General features: G+C 43.5%; 1 protein-coding gene across 1 annotated transcript in view; it reads right to left on the reverse strand.

The window, feature by feature from the left end:
- The window catches only part of PLPP4 (phospholipid phosphatase 4), a 108,395-nt gene that overhangs the window by 4,146 nt on the left and 87,024 nt on the right, over positions 1 to 17,225 (reverse strand). Inside the window, exon 5 of the mRNA XM_015424275.1 lies at positions 4,874 to 5,044. Coding sequence (XP_015279761.1) covers positions 4,874 to 5,044 — 171 coding nt within the window. The remainder of the gene's footprint in view (positions 1 to 4,873; positions 5,045 to 17,225) is intronic.

Below are 17,225 nucleotides of genomic sequence, written 5' to 3' on the forward strand. Positions count from 1 at the left end.
AGGAAGATGGCTAGGCTGCGTGTGTATATGGAAGAGAAGGGAAAGACAGAGATGGTGGACAGAGTGGGAGGAATTTAAATTTAAAACAGCATCCCAAACCGCAAAACATACTAAAAATGGGGCCTATCACTCAAACAAAACCAAGAGAATCAAACAACACTCTCAAATAGATCAAGGTGGAACAAACCTTGGGAGAATATAGAGCTCCACTCCATGGTTGTCTCTACATTGCGGGCCCTCTCTCTCCTTTCCACAGGAGCACTCTGCCCTTTCAAGCAGGGCTGCAGTGCAGGGTTTTTGGTGCATGGGGAAAATCTAGCCGCTGCAGCCCAGCCTCCAGACCTCTGGAGGAGGAGGACAGGCTGGCTTTCTTCCCTTCCCCCTCCCTTCTGCAGCCTCTTGACCAGGGGAGAAATCACTGCTTCCCAGCTCCATGAATGCTGAAAACCCTCTGAAATAGGTTAGTACAGAGTTGCCTGATCAAGAGCTCTTGAAAGTCAAAAAAAACCCTTTAGATGATCAAGAGCTAATTGATCAGGCAACTCTAGCCCTTCCTCTTAAGGCTCAGCCAGCTGACTCACCCACTTGCCCAGTCCTCCATCTGAAGCAGATCTCTTGTCTTCTGCCAGCTACTGGTGAGACATTGGGTCTCCAAAGCAGGTGCCAGAAAGCATTTTCAAACTGCGATTGTGACCCGATTCGTGGGGTCTGTCCCCTGACTTGCCCTACTTTGGATCACAGAGGTACAAAAAGCACATTCACTAACAAAGATGTCAGTTGGTGGGCATGGTTGTATGGGAGAAGCCAGATTTTCAGAGCCAATCTACCGTGTCTGCTAATTAGGGAGAGAGACGTTGTTCAAAGCTTGGGGACATACTTATATCTTTCTATGTATACAGAACCGTGACCACTCTTACAGGTCTTGTGATGCTCTGAAAGAGGCCATTAGTATCTTCATCTGCTGAAAATAATCATTGTAGGAGTTTGCTACATCCTAACCTGGGGTACTGAGCTCTTAACTCTGGGACCATTGCCAATGCAGAGCACAGAATTCTGTTGAAAGGCAGCATCTAAATCAAGCCTCTTCAGTATGAATATAATTAATAGAATGGACACTCCTGGAAAAAAGAGCAATTGCTTAAACTCAGGTCACGGCTACATAACATCCTCTGTTTGTACAAAAATATTATATTAATTGTTCTAGAAGAGACCAGGAAGTGATCGATGCCAAATCCCTTTATATCGATGCCAAATCCCTTTATATATATAAAGGATCTATGAACATAGGCAGCAAGTGCCTACAAGCAGGATTTGGATATGTATTTTAGACAATGCAGAACTTTTTAAACATTAACTATTATGACATGCGCCATTAAAATTGCCTTTAAGCATTTGAGCCAATAAAATGACCTTAGTGAGTAGGTTTAAATTCAGTAATTGCTTACTGAAAGTGTTTTGCCAAAGTTCCCAAGGAGTGACAAGATCATAACAATGGGGGGGGGGGATTGTCTGACACAGGACATGCAGTCGGCAGACCTCAAAGTTTGTAGGTATCCTAAAAATTCAACACACACATCCCTTGGTATTTTTTGGCTCAGGTCTATTGGACCCATTTATTATTTATTTATTTATTTTGTATTTCTGAAAAAAACCGGATTTGGTATTGGGATCCAGGATTTGATTTGGTATGGTATTGGGATCCAGAATTTGATTATTATTTTTTTTGGGAAATCCTGAATTTCTAGGGGGTCCAATAGACCTGAGAAGAAACGCATTGATTTTTTTTAAAGCCAGCCTGTTTTTGTTTTTTTTTTAAATTCAGGTCTCTCCCAGCTGAATGCAGACCTGGCTGGAATGGCTTCTTCTATGGTGCAATTTAAACCATGCCACAGGAGAAGCTGGCCCCAGGATCTGCATGCAGTGGGGAGGCAAGAGAGGATCAGCTGGGATGGTGGGAGCTGAGAGCTCCATGCCACCTTGGCTGGGGCTGGCTCCTTTAACAGCTCAGTTTAAACGTCTGCAGAGAGTATCCTTTAAGGAACACCAGGGTCCATTATAAAAACCCATTTGGCTTGGAAAAGCCTAACATTTATTTGGAAAATTTGTATCCCGATTCTCCGGAAACATGCTTAAGGTGGCTTTCTGTGAGTAACTCAATAGTAGCCATTTTGTGGTCAGCTGCACACCAAATGGCAGCCATATTTGATAGAAGGGGGGTGGCAGCAATTGGAGGGAAAGGCCCCCCAAAGCTCTTGAACGAGAGTTGGGGGACTCTAAAAAATCCCAGCTGGGACGAGGGGGTTTTCCTCAGCAAAAACAATGTCTTCTGTCACATATAAGCAGGACTGGGTCTCACTTGCCTGCTTGTGGGATGGTTAGACAAATAGGGAATAAGGGTGGCTAGGCAGATGCAAGGGTGGAAATGTTACATAGCTCACTAAGTGACCTTGTGTTGGTCACTTTCAGCCTCACCTACTTCACAGGGATGTTTTGAGGATAGAATGGAGGAGGGGAAATTTCCTTATGCTTTCTTGAGTTTCTGGAAAGAAGAGAGAAATAAAAATGGAACGGACAAAATACATATTATCTGTTTCCTCATGTGTGATTTTAAAACTTTGCCTCTCAGAGATGGTTCGCTATGGTGACATAGTGATAAGGATGTACTTCACACATGCACAGAGGCACTTTCCTCTGGTCCAAGTAATCAGGGCCTGCTAATGTGTTGGATATTCAGTCACCTCCTTGCAAAATATACTTCAAAACAGCCAATAAACTATAAAAACATTTTTTCCCCTGAAGCAGAAGGGGCTTGTGATTTTGTACTTTTTGGAACTGTCCCAAAGTTATTTCATTTTCATTTTAAAAAGTACAAAGAAAAGGTTGTCCCAGATTCAGTGTTGACAGTCAGTGGCCTTTTATTCACAATAATTATTTCTGCTTACCTTGTTGGTAAAATAAATTGCACTCTTTTCAGAAATGAGAAGGAAAAGTCTTGTTAAAAACAATTATGTACATGTTTGGAATTTTTAATGGAATAAATTCATTTGTCCTCAGGGATATCCATGCCTAACTGATTAATATTTATTTTTTCACCAGGACTGAGGCTACTCACGGTATCAATGTGGTCAATACTTATGTATGGCTTTTTAGTGTAAGGCTCCCCCTACTTCACTTTCACCAATAAAATCTATGTTCCCATACACTATACTGATGGTCCTTATTTGTTCCCAACTGGGCAGTTAAGGTTCTTATCACAAAGCCACCACAGGTAATTCAGCACAATTGCCTGTCTCTGCTGAACATAAAAGACAATGCCTGAGCAACAAAGCCTGTGGCTATGCTATACTGAGTAATTTACTTTTCCCATTGAAGATGTGGTCCTCTCCGGGAAACACTAAGGTCACCAGGAGGGATTTTTTTTAAAAAAAAAATTGCAGATACATTCCCTGGCTTCCAAATGGCATCCAGAATGTCGTCTCCCCCAGTTCTATCTCCTTAAACTTCAAAGACAAGTATGTGCAGCTGTAATGGACACAGCAGTAATCCCCTTGGGTACACTCTATTTCTACCATACAGAAAATGTGACTGTAATTATCTGCCTCACAGCACACATTTCACTCCATGAATAATTCTGGCTTTGGGCAGAATGGATTTCTAAAGGATATACTCCAAAACTTACCTATACAGCAAACTTGAAAATAGGTTTTAACATTTTACACCCCTATATAATGTATGCTCCCATAGTTACACAGACACTCTAAACACATCATACACTGCATACTGGACCAGAAAAAATTATATTGCACATCTAGTATCTATGTACTGGATGATACAGTCTTGAATCACTAATTGAAATTAAAGGAAGATGTCCAATCATGCACAAGTCAAATTCTGAAACAATCTTTATGGCATGGTTCTAAATAGGGATTGGCACGAACTGGAAAAATGCGGTTTGTGTCAGTTCGTGGTCGAACCACAAACCAAATCGAACCAGGAAGTTCATTCATGAACTGAACCAGTTTGTGGTTCGTGGCCCTGCAAAACCCATTGAAAGAGACCACAGTCCTTTTTAAACGGGGTTTGCAGAAAGCCCAAAAAACAGCTGGTTTTGCAGCTTTTGCAGAGAACAGAAAGCAGGGGTTTAAAGGCACATGTAGTCTCTTTAAACCCCCACTTTCTGCTCTATCCATGAACCGCCATGAACTGCTTTAAAAGTTGGTCAAAGTTCATGATAGTAGACCCATCACAAACTTCAGTTCACAAACTACAAATAGGGCAAAATTCGTGATGAATTTTGCTTTGTGGTTCAGTTCGTGCCTATCCTTACTTCTAAGAAATGTACTCAGTTAAACAAATAGTTTGACACATTTTCAGGGACCTGCAATGTTGTCACCTGATCAGCTTTAAACTAACAATTTACAGGCAGTTTTTTTCTTTCTGTCCCCAGACTGACACACCAGTCCAGGGCATTCAGCTTCAAACATCAGTCTGTTGGGGTCACAAGGGAGTAAGGGGAAAAGATTTGGGTCTGCACCTATCCAGCTTTCCTTTGGTTTGACTGATGTAATCGCTGACTATTGCAACTGGCCAAACATATTGAAATAATTGAGTATGAAGGTTAGTGGAAAGAATAAAGTGTGTTGCAGACCTATAGATCTAAAGCTGTGTTAGAACAAAGGCCTTAACTAAGCCTAACATGCAGTTTATTTCAACAATTAATAGGAAATCCATATAAATCCTAATATTAAATGATCCTGTACTGAATAAGGCTAGTAATTTAGCTGGCTCCTAACAATCCATATATATATTAGACTCTGTGCAGCAGGTAAAGCACAAGGATAATTACCACAAGGATGGGATTGCTATGGCTCACCTTGCCAGTGATGCTTGTAATCGCACATTCGTGATAGAGCTATCATCATGGCACAGTACAGGGGTAGGATTGCTGCACAGAGTCGCCAGCTTTTCCCCCGGCCTTTATCGGTGAAGCAGTGCAACTTCCCAGCTAGGTAGAAGGTGGTAAAGCCAAGACCTGAAAATGCAACTGCCAAAGAAGAGAGAGAAAAACAACACAAAAAAGAAAGAAAATATAGAAACAGCTAGTGAACTATTCAAAGTCACACACTTATACTCAGTTTCAGTACAACAAAGTGCAGAGGAATTATGGAATTTGGATAATACACAGAGCAGTACACAGAACCTCAGGGGTAGATTATTCTTTACACCAATAACCCAACAGTACTCAAGCATTCATGTGCATCATTGATAGATCTCACAGACACATTCCTAGGAGGTTCTTGATCCATTTACCCAAATTACTTCCATTTTGTATTGTTTCAGTCTATGATCAGAGTAACAAAATTCATTTATATGATTGAAATATGACAAGATATACCCATAGCTGATCTATGTAAAATGGTGCCACTGTCACTGCAGCTTGTAGTGTCCAGATTAAGGATTTGGAGGTTTTACAATACAAGGGGGGTTTCAAGATGTGTGAGGAAGCCTATCTTCACAAAAGTGGTCTACTGCCAAATGCACCTTTTTTTGTGGCCCAAAAGCATTATACTGTGTGTTGATTTATTTACTTCATTTATACCCTGCCTTTCTCCCCAGTGGGACCCAAACCAACTTACATCCTCCTCTCCTCCATTTTATTACCCAACAATCCTGTGAGGTGGGTTTGGCTGAGAGTATGTGACTGGCCCAAGATTACCCAGTAAACCTCCATGGCAGAGTGCAGATTCAAACCCGGGACTCCCAGATGCTAGTCCAACACTCTGAGCCCTATACCACAATGGATATCTCCTTGATGACCTAAAGAGAGAATGATGGGTCACTGGATGCTACATTTGCAAACGCAGTATGTAAGACAGTAAGATACATTTAGACAAAACTACTACTGACCCTGCATGCATATAACTTAAAGGAAAAGCTCCACTGCATTAAAGTTCAATAATTAAAACATTAATTTTATAAAATCTTGCCACAGGCATTTACCTGTCACACTGTACAGACCTTTTCTAAATTAAATGAAAAATACAATTACTTCAGAGTATTGCCAATGAAGAGAAAATTTTAGTTGAAATCATAATTGGATTTTTTTTTGCAGTTTTAAGCCTGCAGGTGATTGTGCGCAATTAGCAAAAAAGATACCTTTTGCCTTTAATCAAACCAGTAAGACTGTGTCTTTGGAATTAAAAAAAAGAAACAACATTAATGAGAAATGCATCCATTGAAGCCTCAAATACTGAATTCTCCTCTTGTCCATCCTTTGGTCCTAATGCTGATAGAAATATGTTCTTGCAAGATACATTAGCCACACTGAAGTAACTGTCAAGGGCAAGGGGTTAGCAAAAAACAGGATTAGGGATGGGCATGAACCATAAAAATGTCATTCAGTTCATGATTCGTGGACTTTGTGGTTTACAAACCTCAGACCATCATGAACTTTTTTGGTGCTAGATGAACCACTTTGGTTCATGAAGAAGAAGAAGAAGAGAAGAGATTGGATTTATACCCCGCCCTTCACTTGGAGTCTCAGAGCGGCTTACAAACTCCTTTCCCTTCCCCTCCCCACAACAGACACCCTGTGAGGTGGGTGGGGCTGAGAGAACTCTGACACAAACTGCTCTTTTTCAAGGACAGCTGTGCCAGAGCTTGTGACTGACCCAAGGTCACATCAGCAGGTGCAAGTGGAGGAGTGGGGAATCAAACCCGGTTCTCCCAGATTAGAGTCCGCACCCTTAACCACTACACCAAACTGGCAGAACAATCCCCCCAGCATGCTAGAGACATATTTTCTGGGGAAACAAGGAGCAGGTTCAGGGGGTTCAGGAGTGTATACAATGGATCCTGTGCAATCTAGAGACACAAAACTCACAGAGGATCTTTGGCTTACTCTTCTTTACCAGCCCTCCAAGTCTGGTGGGGATTGGATTTACAGAGTCTGAGTTATGGCCTCCCAAATAAGGTGCCCCATCCTCCATTTTTTCCAATGGGCTAAGGTCAAACCAGTAGAAACTGAAAGGGTTGGCTTTTTTTTTTTTTGCAAAACCAGCTGAACCAGTGCAATGTACCCAGCAGAACCAGTGCCACTGTGGCAGTGAAAACCCAACAGGACTAAAGTCAAGCCAGGAAAGTGCTTCTGGGAGAAATGTCAGACAGAGGTTCAGAAGTGTATAGAATGGACCCCCTGCAAGCTACACACACCAAATGCACAGGGAACCTCACTCTGCCACCTGTTCCTCTACAATTTCTCCAAGTTGGGGGCAGATTACATTTCTGGGGTCCCATTTATGGACCCCCCCAAAAAGGTCTCCCCAGTGCTCTCTGTGGAAAAGACAGCTACAGTTACAAATGAACACGTGAAACTGCCTTATATTGAATCAGACTCTTGGTCCATTAAAGAGAATTGAACCTGGGACCTTCTGCATGTCAAGCAGATGCTCAACCACTGAGCCACAGGCACAGGAGTGGAACAGCTCAGGAACAAGCCAGTGACACCAAACTCACTGGGAAACTTCACCTGGGCAGACCCCCCCCCTCCAGCCAGACTGGAAGCAAGGCAAGCATCCCCCCTATGTTTGCAGCTGTCCCCAACTCACTAAAGGCAGGTTATGAAGGACAGAAAAGCAGACATCCACAGAGTTTCAACAGGGGCTCCATGAAGTAACTCCACAACAACTTGGTGGGCACCCCAGCTCCACCAGACCAGTGGAAATCAGAGGTTTCCACTTAAAAGTGATTAGTGAAGCCAGCCATGACAGAAAGACAGACATCAAACATGGACTCCCCCAAAGTAACCCTATGACAGCTTGATGGGCACCCCATTCCCACCAGACCAGTGGAAATCAGAGTTTTCTACTTAAAGTGATCATGAGGTAGGTGTTGTGTTACGCAATAGATGTTGTTTCATGAGGTAGGTATTGGATGAGGGAGCCCACCCCCACCTGGCAGAGGTGGCCATCCTCCCACCCTAGCACCAAGGGCAAAAAACCGCATGCCACATGCCAAATCACCCAGAGAGGAGGAGGAAGGGGGGAAATGTAGGGTGGACCACAGGAGGCATGGATCTTACCTGTGAGGTCCAGAGAGGGGTAGCCCATTGGGGGAGGTTGACCTTGAGGAAGGCCAACTCATCCACCCTGGCCAGGTGGGGGCTGAGAATGTCTCCCAGGTGGGAGAACACCAACTTGCTCTGGACACTGGTGGGAGGGCAGAAGAGGAAACTCGTGGCCATGCAAGAGTCATCAGTCCAGATGGCAGCCTTGTGTGACCAGTACCATCAAATGCACAATCATGGTGCAGGTGGAGTTCCAGCAGATGGGTAAATCCTGAATGAGCTGGTATTTAGGCTCCTCCCCCTCCCTCTGCCTATCACACAGCAGATGGGCAGACTTGATGCTGCACGAGAAGTGGACAGCCAGCCAGGTCTCCTGCAAGGATCACATCTCAAGGGTGGCAGCAACCCAGGTAGCCCTGACCGTGCTCCCCAGCTCCAGAACATCCTTCACCACTAGGTGAAGCATGTGCACCAGGCAGATGATGGCCTTGAGGCACACAGCCTTCACCGCTGCTGCCAGCATGTTGGCACCAGCATCCGTGACCATGTAGCCACAGATGATGTTGCCTCTGCCCACCAACTCCCACAGGATACTCTGTATCATGGCCCCAATGTTTTGCACTGTGTGGTCTGCATCCATCCCCTGTGCATGGAGAAGAACCACTTTGTAGTCTGGTGGCAAGACTGTCCCTTCCTGGGGCCTGGGCTGTGCCCTGACAGTCTGGACACAGAGGTACTTTGGTTTCCACCAGTGGACAGTGTGGGAGAGGTACCTGTGCTTCTGGCTGCTCCAGAGGTCTGCCATGCAGTGCCCACTTCACCCTTATGGCACAGAGAGGTTGGTTCACAATCAGGAGGGATGGGAGGGTATAAAATGTGGGTCCTCAGCCAAGGAACCCAGTAGCTGAGCCCCTCTGTTCAGCATGAACAGAGAGACAGGATGTCACAGAGCCCTGAGTCTACCTAACACCCCCAAACCCCAGCAGGAGAGAGGAGTTCTCAATCAAAATGTGGTTCCTCAACTGAGGAACCAAGTAGCTAAGCCCCTTTGCTTGGCATGAGCAGAGAGATGGGTGGATCAGATCCCTGAGTCCACCTAACAACCCCAAACCCCAGTAGGGGAGATGAATCACAATCAAAATTTGGGTAAGCACTATCACAAGGGAATGTGCTCTGTTATTCCCCTTTTAACAAGTTCCCTGCCTCTTTGTGTAACTGCGAACAGCTGAGAGAAGAAAGGCTATGGAGCTGAGTACACACACACACATTCTTATCCCAAAGAGCAGAATGGGAACTCTGGAAGCCAGCAGCACCTGTTAAGATTTGTAGGACTCCTATTGGTGTTTACAAGGCTGGGAATTTCTGCCCCCCTGTTGGCTTGGAGTTTTGTAAACAGTTTAATTGAGTGGAGACAGTCTGTTTGGAAATGTGTTTGTTCATGAATTTCCATGAACAGCACAAAAGTTTGTGAAAGGTTTGTGCTGGGCACACTTCCACAAACATTGCTTCATGAACCATGAACCAGCCAAAATTTATGAACTGTACTTCGTGTGCTGGTTCGCACCCATCCCTAAACAAGATGCACAGGCCACATCAAGTCAAATTGAAAAATATTCCCAACAGATATCAGAAAGATGGACAAACTTCTCCGGAGTTTTGGCATTCGTTTCGTGAAGAACGTCTTCCAAACATCAAGATGTGATAGTGTTGCTTCTTATTCCATAATGTGGAAATCCAATACAAAGGTACTAATATCCTATATGTTGAAAATGTTCTTACTTAAAAAATCTTTCCATCAACGGGCACACGAAGTGTACTAGCAAGGTGATGGAAGGATTTGTTATGTAAGAACATGTTTAACACATAGAATATTAGTACCTTTGTATTGGATTTCCACATTATGGAATAAGAAGCAACACTATCACATCTTGATGTTTGGAAGAAATTCTTCATGAAACGAATGCCAAAACTCCAGAGAAGTTCGTCCATCTTTCTGATATCTGTTGGGAATTAATATTTTTCAATTTGACTTTTTGTATCATTATTGTGAGATTATAAGCGTTTTGTACATCATTACAGCTTCTATATTTTTTGTTTTCTACACTAGCTGTAACTCCTCAGTTTTGTCAGGCCACTTTAAGGGCTGATTCATACAAGGGGAAAATGAATATAAAACAAATGACAGCATAATCCTCCACCTTGCTTTTGTTTTATGTTCATTCCCCCCCTTGTGTGAATTAACCTTTAATGTACTTGTGAATGGATCGACTGCGCTCAGACATCATGACAAGGTGACATACAACTGAAAGAATAGCTTGTTGACATTGCTTGCATGCTCACAGCTTGAGTCAAAGCTTCTGGGTCTGATCAAGTTTCAATTTGCCATAATGTACAAATGCAGATGTCTTGGCAAACTGAAGTTCATTAAGGGCCCCACAAACTGGGATGCTAAAACGAGGTTTGGAATCCCAGTTTGTGAGAACTCCAGATGGCTGAGGCACCTGCATTTAACCATCATGGCAAAGCTTGATGAAACCCACAAGTTTGTAATCAAGTTCTGCACATAAGGGAAGGAGACAGGAGGGAGGGGAATGTGTGATCATAGTATTAATCTGTCTTTGTATCTTATTTCAGTTTATTCTCACATACTTGTGTTGTCTGAATGCAGATACTATTTGAGTCTTTTGCCATCAGTGGAAGGTGTCCACTTTTCTTGCTATTGCAAATTATTTAAACAGTTGTTGCTGTTGCAAACTACTACCATCTACTTGTGACTTTCCTCTCAGGGAGGTAGGGTGATGTGATGGGACCGAAGAGACTGAAATTCAAATCCCTACAGAGCCATCTTTGCCAGTCCTACTATCCTCTCAGCCTAAACTGTCTCAAAGGGCTTTTTGTGAGATTAAGATCGAGGAGGGGGAGCCCTCTAGGTCTGACTCGTTTGTTACAAGGGCCAAATCTGACATAAATATCACTTTGTCGGGCTGGGCCATGTGTGCTATAAAATTTAACACAAGGTTCTGGAGATAAAAGATGATTTCAGATGCCAAATGGCAATAGCAGGTGTGATTGGATTAGGTGTCATATGCAGAGGCGTGGAGATGTCAGCAATGGTAATGAGACAGGAAACCTAGGTCTCAATTTGGTACCGGAGGATTCAATCCAGGATGATGCAAAGAATAAATGGAAATAAATCTGAAGAAGTGAGCAGTGACTCACAAAATTACATACCCTACCACAATTTTGTTAGTCTTTAAAGGTGCTACTGGACTCTTACTCTTTCTACCACTATTAGACACCACAACATTTAAAAACCAGTGGGGAAACATTTTAACCTTCCAGGGCATTCAGTTGCTTAACTAAGACTAGCAGTTCTCTGACAAAGGAATTTCAAAGGGAGATTAGAGAGAGAGATTGCTGAACTGCAACTGATCATGAAGTGCAAGACAATGCAAACTCCTGGACTGAACTGAGACCTAAGTTTCTTCTCTCATTACCAATGCCTGCTCTTGCCTTTTGGAATCTGAAATCACATCACTCTCCAAGATATAAGGACAGATGGACTCACATTCCAGCTGTATCTGAGGAAGTGAGCAGTGATTCATGAAAGCTCATGCCCTGCCATAAATTGTTAGTCATTAAGCGGCTGTTGTACTCTTCCCCTTTTCGTTAATAAGGAATGCAAGCTGTGCTGTTAAGTTTCTCCCCTACCATCTGTTAGAAATGGAAAGGGGGATCTCTCCAAGTGCCATGGGATGGACTCTCTCTCTCTTATACCTGGAATAAAATGTTTTTTGGTCTTAAAACAGGACTCTTCCCCCGTACATGGAATAAACCATTTTTTGGGTCTATACACAGGACTCTTCCCCCCCATACCTGGAATAAAACATTTTTGGGTCTAAACACAGGACACTCTCTCTCTCTCTCTGGCTGGCTCCCTTCCTGGTCTTCTGAAAAGTCCCACAAGATGCCATTTCCCCCCCCCTCTGTGTCTCTCTTCCTCCCCCTTCCTTTTCAGAGGGGGAGGGGGAGGAGCCCTCAGTCAGTGGAGGGAAGGCTTTCTATCTCTCATCTGCAGTAGGAATGAGGAGAGACTGGGGAAAAGGAGCTGTGATGTAAAAAACAGGAACCAGGAAGCAGCACAGAGTCAGCTGCTCACAGGCTGGATTGCAGCCCTGCGCAGGCTTGATGCAGCCTACAGGTCAGATGTTTGACACCCCTGCTCTAGGTATTCCATACAAACCTCTTTGGAGAAAGGATAGGATACACATAAATACATCATAAATAAGTTGGAGAAGACACATACCAAGAACAGGATGGTGCTATAGTACAACTTTTTAAAAAAGCAGCCACTGAGAATGGGGGGGGGGATGTGAATAATCCAAATGGATGATAATACTCTTCTATGTGTTCAAGGATTTTCAATAGCCATACATTTACCCATGTGACTGATGCTATGAAATCATGCTATGCATTTTGGCTCATAAGAAAATGGTAACTTTAAGAAGGGGTGATTGGTGAACGAGCTATTAAATGGAAGATAATCAAATGGATTATCTGTTGGTAATCTGGGATAAGATTATATTGTAATATTTCTGCCAAGAACCCATAAAAACCTGAAGACTTCTGTGTTGACCTCAATATCTCTTTGCAGAGAGAAAAAAAATCCCCAAGCAGCCAAGGTCAAAATAGTTGAGCTGAGTGACACACAGCTATAGGCTTTTTCACCTGAGACTTTATGTGCAAAAATTAGGCACAAAGTTTGTGGGGGATATATTCTTTAGGGTTGTGTTTGAAGTGGACCTAACAGCTAATGAAGAACCAGATCAACTTGAATCACAATCTGATTGAGTATTTAAAGCAGATTAGCAGAGCATATCCAGTGATCTGTAGAGTAGGACTTAGAGTAGGCTCCCCCTCCTGCAGCCACCCACTCAATCTCCCAAAATTCTATTCCTGACATTCAGTGTGCTATTACAGGAGGAATGCAGGATACCTTGATTAGCTCTCAGAGAAAACATTCTTTTGTGAGAAAGAAGCAATAAACTTTTCAGATTTCAAAATGAGAGGAGATTAGTTTCCTTTTTGGTGGCACATTGGCAGGATGGAGATGACCATTTGCCCACTTGTCAGGAAGGTGCAAGATAGATGGCTATTTGGATATCCTGAGTTGAGCCACAAAGGTCTTCGGGCATGCACCTTGATTAGATTGGAGAAAAGGTACAGCACAATACACGTAGGGACTCAAACCCAATTTCATTATAGGTCAAAGTGGAACCCTTCCAGCAGGGACAGGAAGGGTAGGAAGTTCTGGACGTGCTGTGAGTGGCATGCAGGTCAAGAACTGGGAAACGGGGCAGGAATGGAGTAAAGTCTGTTTTGAACAGCCTTTGTTTTCAAAGTTCCAGCTAGCTTGTGTCCATTCAACTGAAGGGAATTCTAAAGTAATAGTCTCATTTTTTATTAGTTCTGTAACATTCTCTAGCATTGTGTTATAGTTTTCCAATGACCATGTGCTGTGGTGACTTGAGATCCTATTTTGGTAGATACAGATTGGTCACTTTTAAGGAGCTCAGACGTGGTCAAAGACTGTGGGTGCCTGACTTTTCACCCACACATAGACCAGAAACCTCTGAAGACCCACACATAGACCAGAAACAAGAGAACGTGTGTGAAGCAGTTCATACACACAAAAACATGGAATCTCTCTCTGCGCCTCAAGCCACAGGTAGCAAAACAAAGAGTAGAACTTGAGTGGTGGCAGCTACCAAACTAAGTCTTCTCTCACACACACAACCTGATGCCATCACTTTTCTGATACTCTTGGGTGAGGAGGGGAGGAAGGATTACAGTGGACCCTCAGGAACAGCACAGGGCAAAGTGGTGGCTGGCAGTGAGAAGGGAGAATTGGCAGAAATCTCCACTGTCTTTCCTGCAAACAGAAATGTTGATCCATTCGAGGAACTGAAAGGTTGGATAAACAGCAGTGTGTTTACTGAATCTGCCATGTTACTGATTTTTCCCAAAAACAGAAGACCCATCTGCAGTAGAAGCATAAATTTTATAATGCAAGCTTATTTCTCATCATTTTTTCCTATGAATTCTTGAAAAAGGTAAGAAGACCACACAAATAATGGTTTGGATCCCATGGTAAAGTTCTACTAATGGACGAGGCAATTGTTCTTGATTCCCCCTTCCCACAACAGACCCCCCCCCCCCAGTTTTCCATCATGTTACTCCTGGGAAAGGAGCAGCATTTCAGGGGTTACAGTGGGAAGGCGGAGGTGAAGTCACATGCTGCTGATAGAAATGCCTTGCATTAGCAGAGATTTACCACTGGAACCCTTGAGCTGTTAGTCAAACTATTCCAAAAAAGCTGTTAGCCAAACTATTCCAAAAAAGCATCAGCAAATGCAATTTCCATTGTGACAACAGCTTCTGCCATTAGCTATACTTTCTCTAACAACATGGATAAACCTCTCATAGTCTCTCAAAACCTAGTGAAACTTGCAGTTGATTTAAATGTACAATTAAAGATGTGTTTATTTTGCAAGATGAACTGTGCATAAGCTTTAAAGCAAATACCACTTTGGGTTTTCTGGCCAGATGTATTTGTACCTAAGGGAAAAAAAGGTTCACAGAACCATCAGACACAGTGATTAAGCTTCAGGAAGGTCACTGTAAAATGGTAAGTATACAAGTAAAATGGAAAGTGTATAGTTAGGCAATAAGACCATGGGTTGGATCCAACCAGCTTTTCTGCTGGTGAAAAGGGAAGGCATGGGTACCATCTGACCATCTAAAAAAGATCATGGATCATGGGATCTGCTTGTACAGTGAGATGGGAGTAATCACAAGGAGAATTGGGTGAGGTTGAGTAAAAAAAAACCTGTCTGGATCCAAACTGATAAAAAGATTATCTCACTCAGCCCAGCTCCCTGGTCCCTTCACTATTCAGAGCTCAGGATTCGGCTTGGTCTACGGAGTTCTAGGTTTTGAATCATGTTCATTGTTACTTGGGATCGACTGCTACATTAACCTTCCTCAGAGGACTTTTGTAAAGATAAAATGAAGTCCGGACCTGAGCTCCTTACAAGGATGATGGGATATCATAAACAAATAAAGCCTAAAAGTGGTAATGAGAGCTGTTGAGACCAACTAGATAAGTAAAGCAGAGTTGCGTGACCCTCCCATTCTTGAAAAATAGTGACAGTCTAATTGAAGTTCTTCTGGTTTTCACTGAAATTCCTCAAACATTTTCCCCAAGGTGGAATTGTTAACTCTGCTTAAAACTTTGGTTCAGGCAATACTTAGGGAATAGCCCAAGTGTTCACACTAATATTCACTCTAAAAGATGTGCCAAAAGAGACAGTGTGTGGAGCAGAAACTATTCAACAGTTTTCAAATAGGTTGGCATAAAGAAGAGAACAATTCACCAGGCCTGTGGAGAGAAAGGAAGTAATTAATGGAATGCAGCTAAAAAACAAATCTTCCTAAAACTGGTTGCCAAGAAAAAACTTCACAGCTAAAATAATAATATTGCTACCCCTCCACAAAAATGTGTTGTAAAGCTAAAACCAGCATGGGCTCTTTGGCAGGAAATTAATTTCCCAAGGAAGCCCTTCAATCTCTTTTGGTGAAAAACTTTTAAAATAATCTTAATTAGAATCTAATTTGGGTATAGTATTTACCAAAAATACACTGCCAACAATAATCTGGATTAGTTAGAAATTGCCAGGTCTGAGCTTCTTTGATCTGTACTTACGTTGTGATGTTATAAGGGGTTCAAAAATAGGATACCTTCCTAGATTACACTGAAGCTGAAGAAAACCCCAGTTCATGACTATTAGGTAGCTGTTTCAATCCATACTGTTTTCATTTGGGGCATTCTCATAGCCCTAAGAAAGGCTGGATTCATATTTGTCACAAGTTAAAAAAAATCAGTGACAGGCTAATCCAGCACTACTGTCATGATATCCTGTGTGTGCTATTAACCACAAGATATAGATAGGGACTCTGGGGCAAGTGATGCTCTGTCTTCTTGGTGCTTGAGGGGGGGTCAACAGTAGGAGGGCTTCTAATGTCCTGGCCCCACTGGTGGACCTCCTGATGGCATCTGGTATTTTTGGCCACTGTGTGACCAAGTGTTGGACTGGATGGGCCTTTGGCCTGATCCAACATTGGCGTCTCTTATGTTCTTATGTGTGTCATATGCATTCAGAAAAGAGTAATCTTGGTTTTTTGGGGGAGACGGACCCTGCCACTTCTGAAGTATGTATATACTAGCAGTAAAGCCCGTTGTGAAAGCAATACAACGAGATCTAGAAAGAGGCTCTGGGGCAGTGCTCTGGCTTTGGGCAAACAGTGTCAATTTGCTGTGGTGACCTCAGCAGGGTATAATGACAGAGTCCACTGTTTTCTCCAGAGGAACTGATCTCTGCTACCTGAAGAGCAGTTGTAATTGTGAGTAATCTGTAGCCCTCACCTGGAGATTGGCAGCAATTGTTACCCAGGACAAAATGGCTGGTTTGGAGGGTGGAGTCTATGGCATTCTACCTGTCTGAGGTCCCACCCCTCTGCAAACCCCACCCTCTCCAGGCTCCACCCCTCAAATCCCCAGGAATTTGTCAGCATGTAGTTGGCAACCCCATCTCCTTCCCAGCTAGCCACCAACCTACCATTATCTGCCCCTTTGACTTCAGCTGACTTCTGCCCTCCCTTCTGCAGAACAGTTGTAATACTGAGTGCTCTCCAGCCCTCACCTGGAGATTGGCAACAATGGTTCCCTATGTGGGACTGACTGGTTTGGAGGGTGGAGTCTATGGCAGTGTACCTGTCTGAGGTCCCACCCCTCCTCAAACCTCACCCTCTTCAGGCTCCATCCCTCAAATCTCCAGGAATTTCCCATCTGGAGTTGGCAACCCTATCAGGACTGGCCCCAATGTGTTTTCTCCCAAAGGCCAAAGTAGGTGACAGGACCAAGCTTAGTTGCCTACCAACAGGCACTGAGGGGAATGTAGGGTTGCCAGCTCTAAGGAGGGAAATACCTGGAGGTTTGGGGGGTGGATTCTGTAGAGGGCCGGGCGACGGAGGCATCGGCCTTCTGTCGCCCGCCTTGCCCCCCCAATCTCGGCCCGGGCGACCGCGGCTCCCGCCAGCG

This window comes from Gekko japonicus, unplaced genomic scaffold (assembly GCF_001447785.1).
Source record: "Gekko japonicus isolate JY-2015 unplaced genomic scaffold, Gekko_japonicus_V1.1 scaffold2253, whole genome shotgun sequence".
Classification (NCBI taxonomy): domain Eukaryota; kingdom Metazoa; phylum Chordata; class Lepidosauria; order Squamata; family Gekkonidae; genus Gekko; species Gekko japonicus.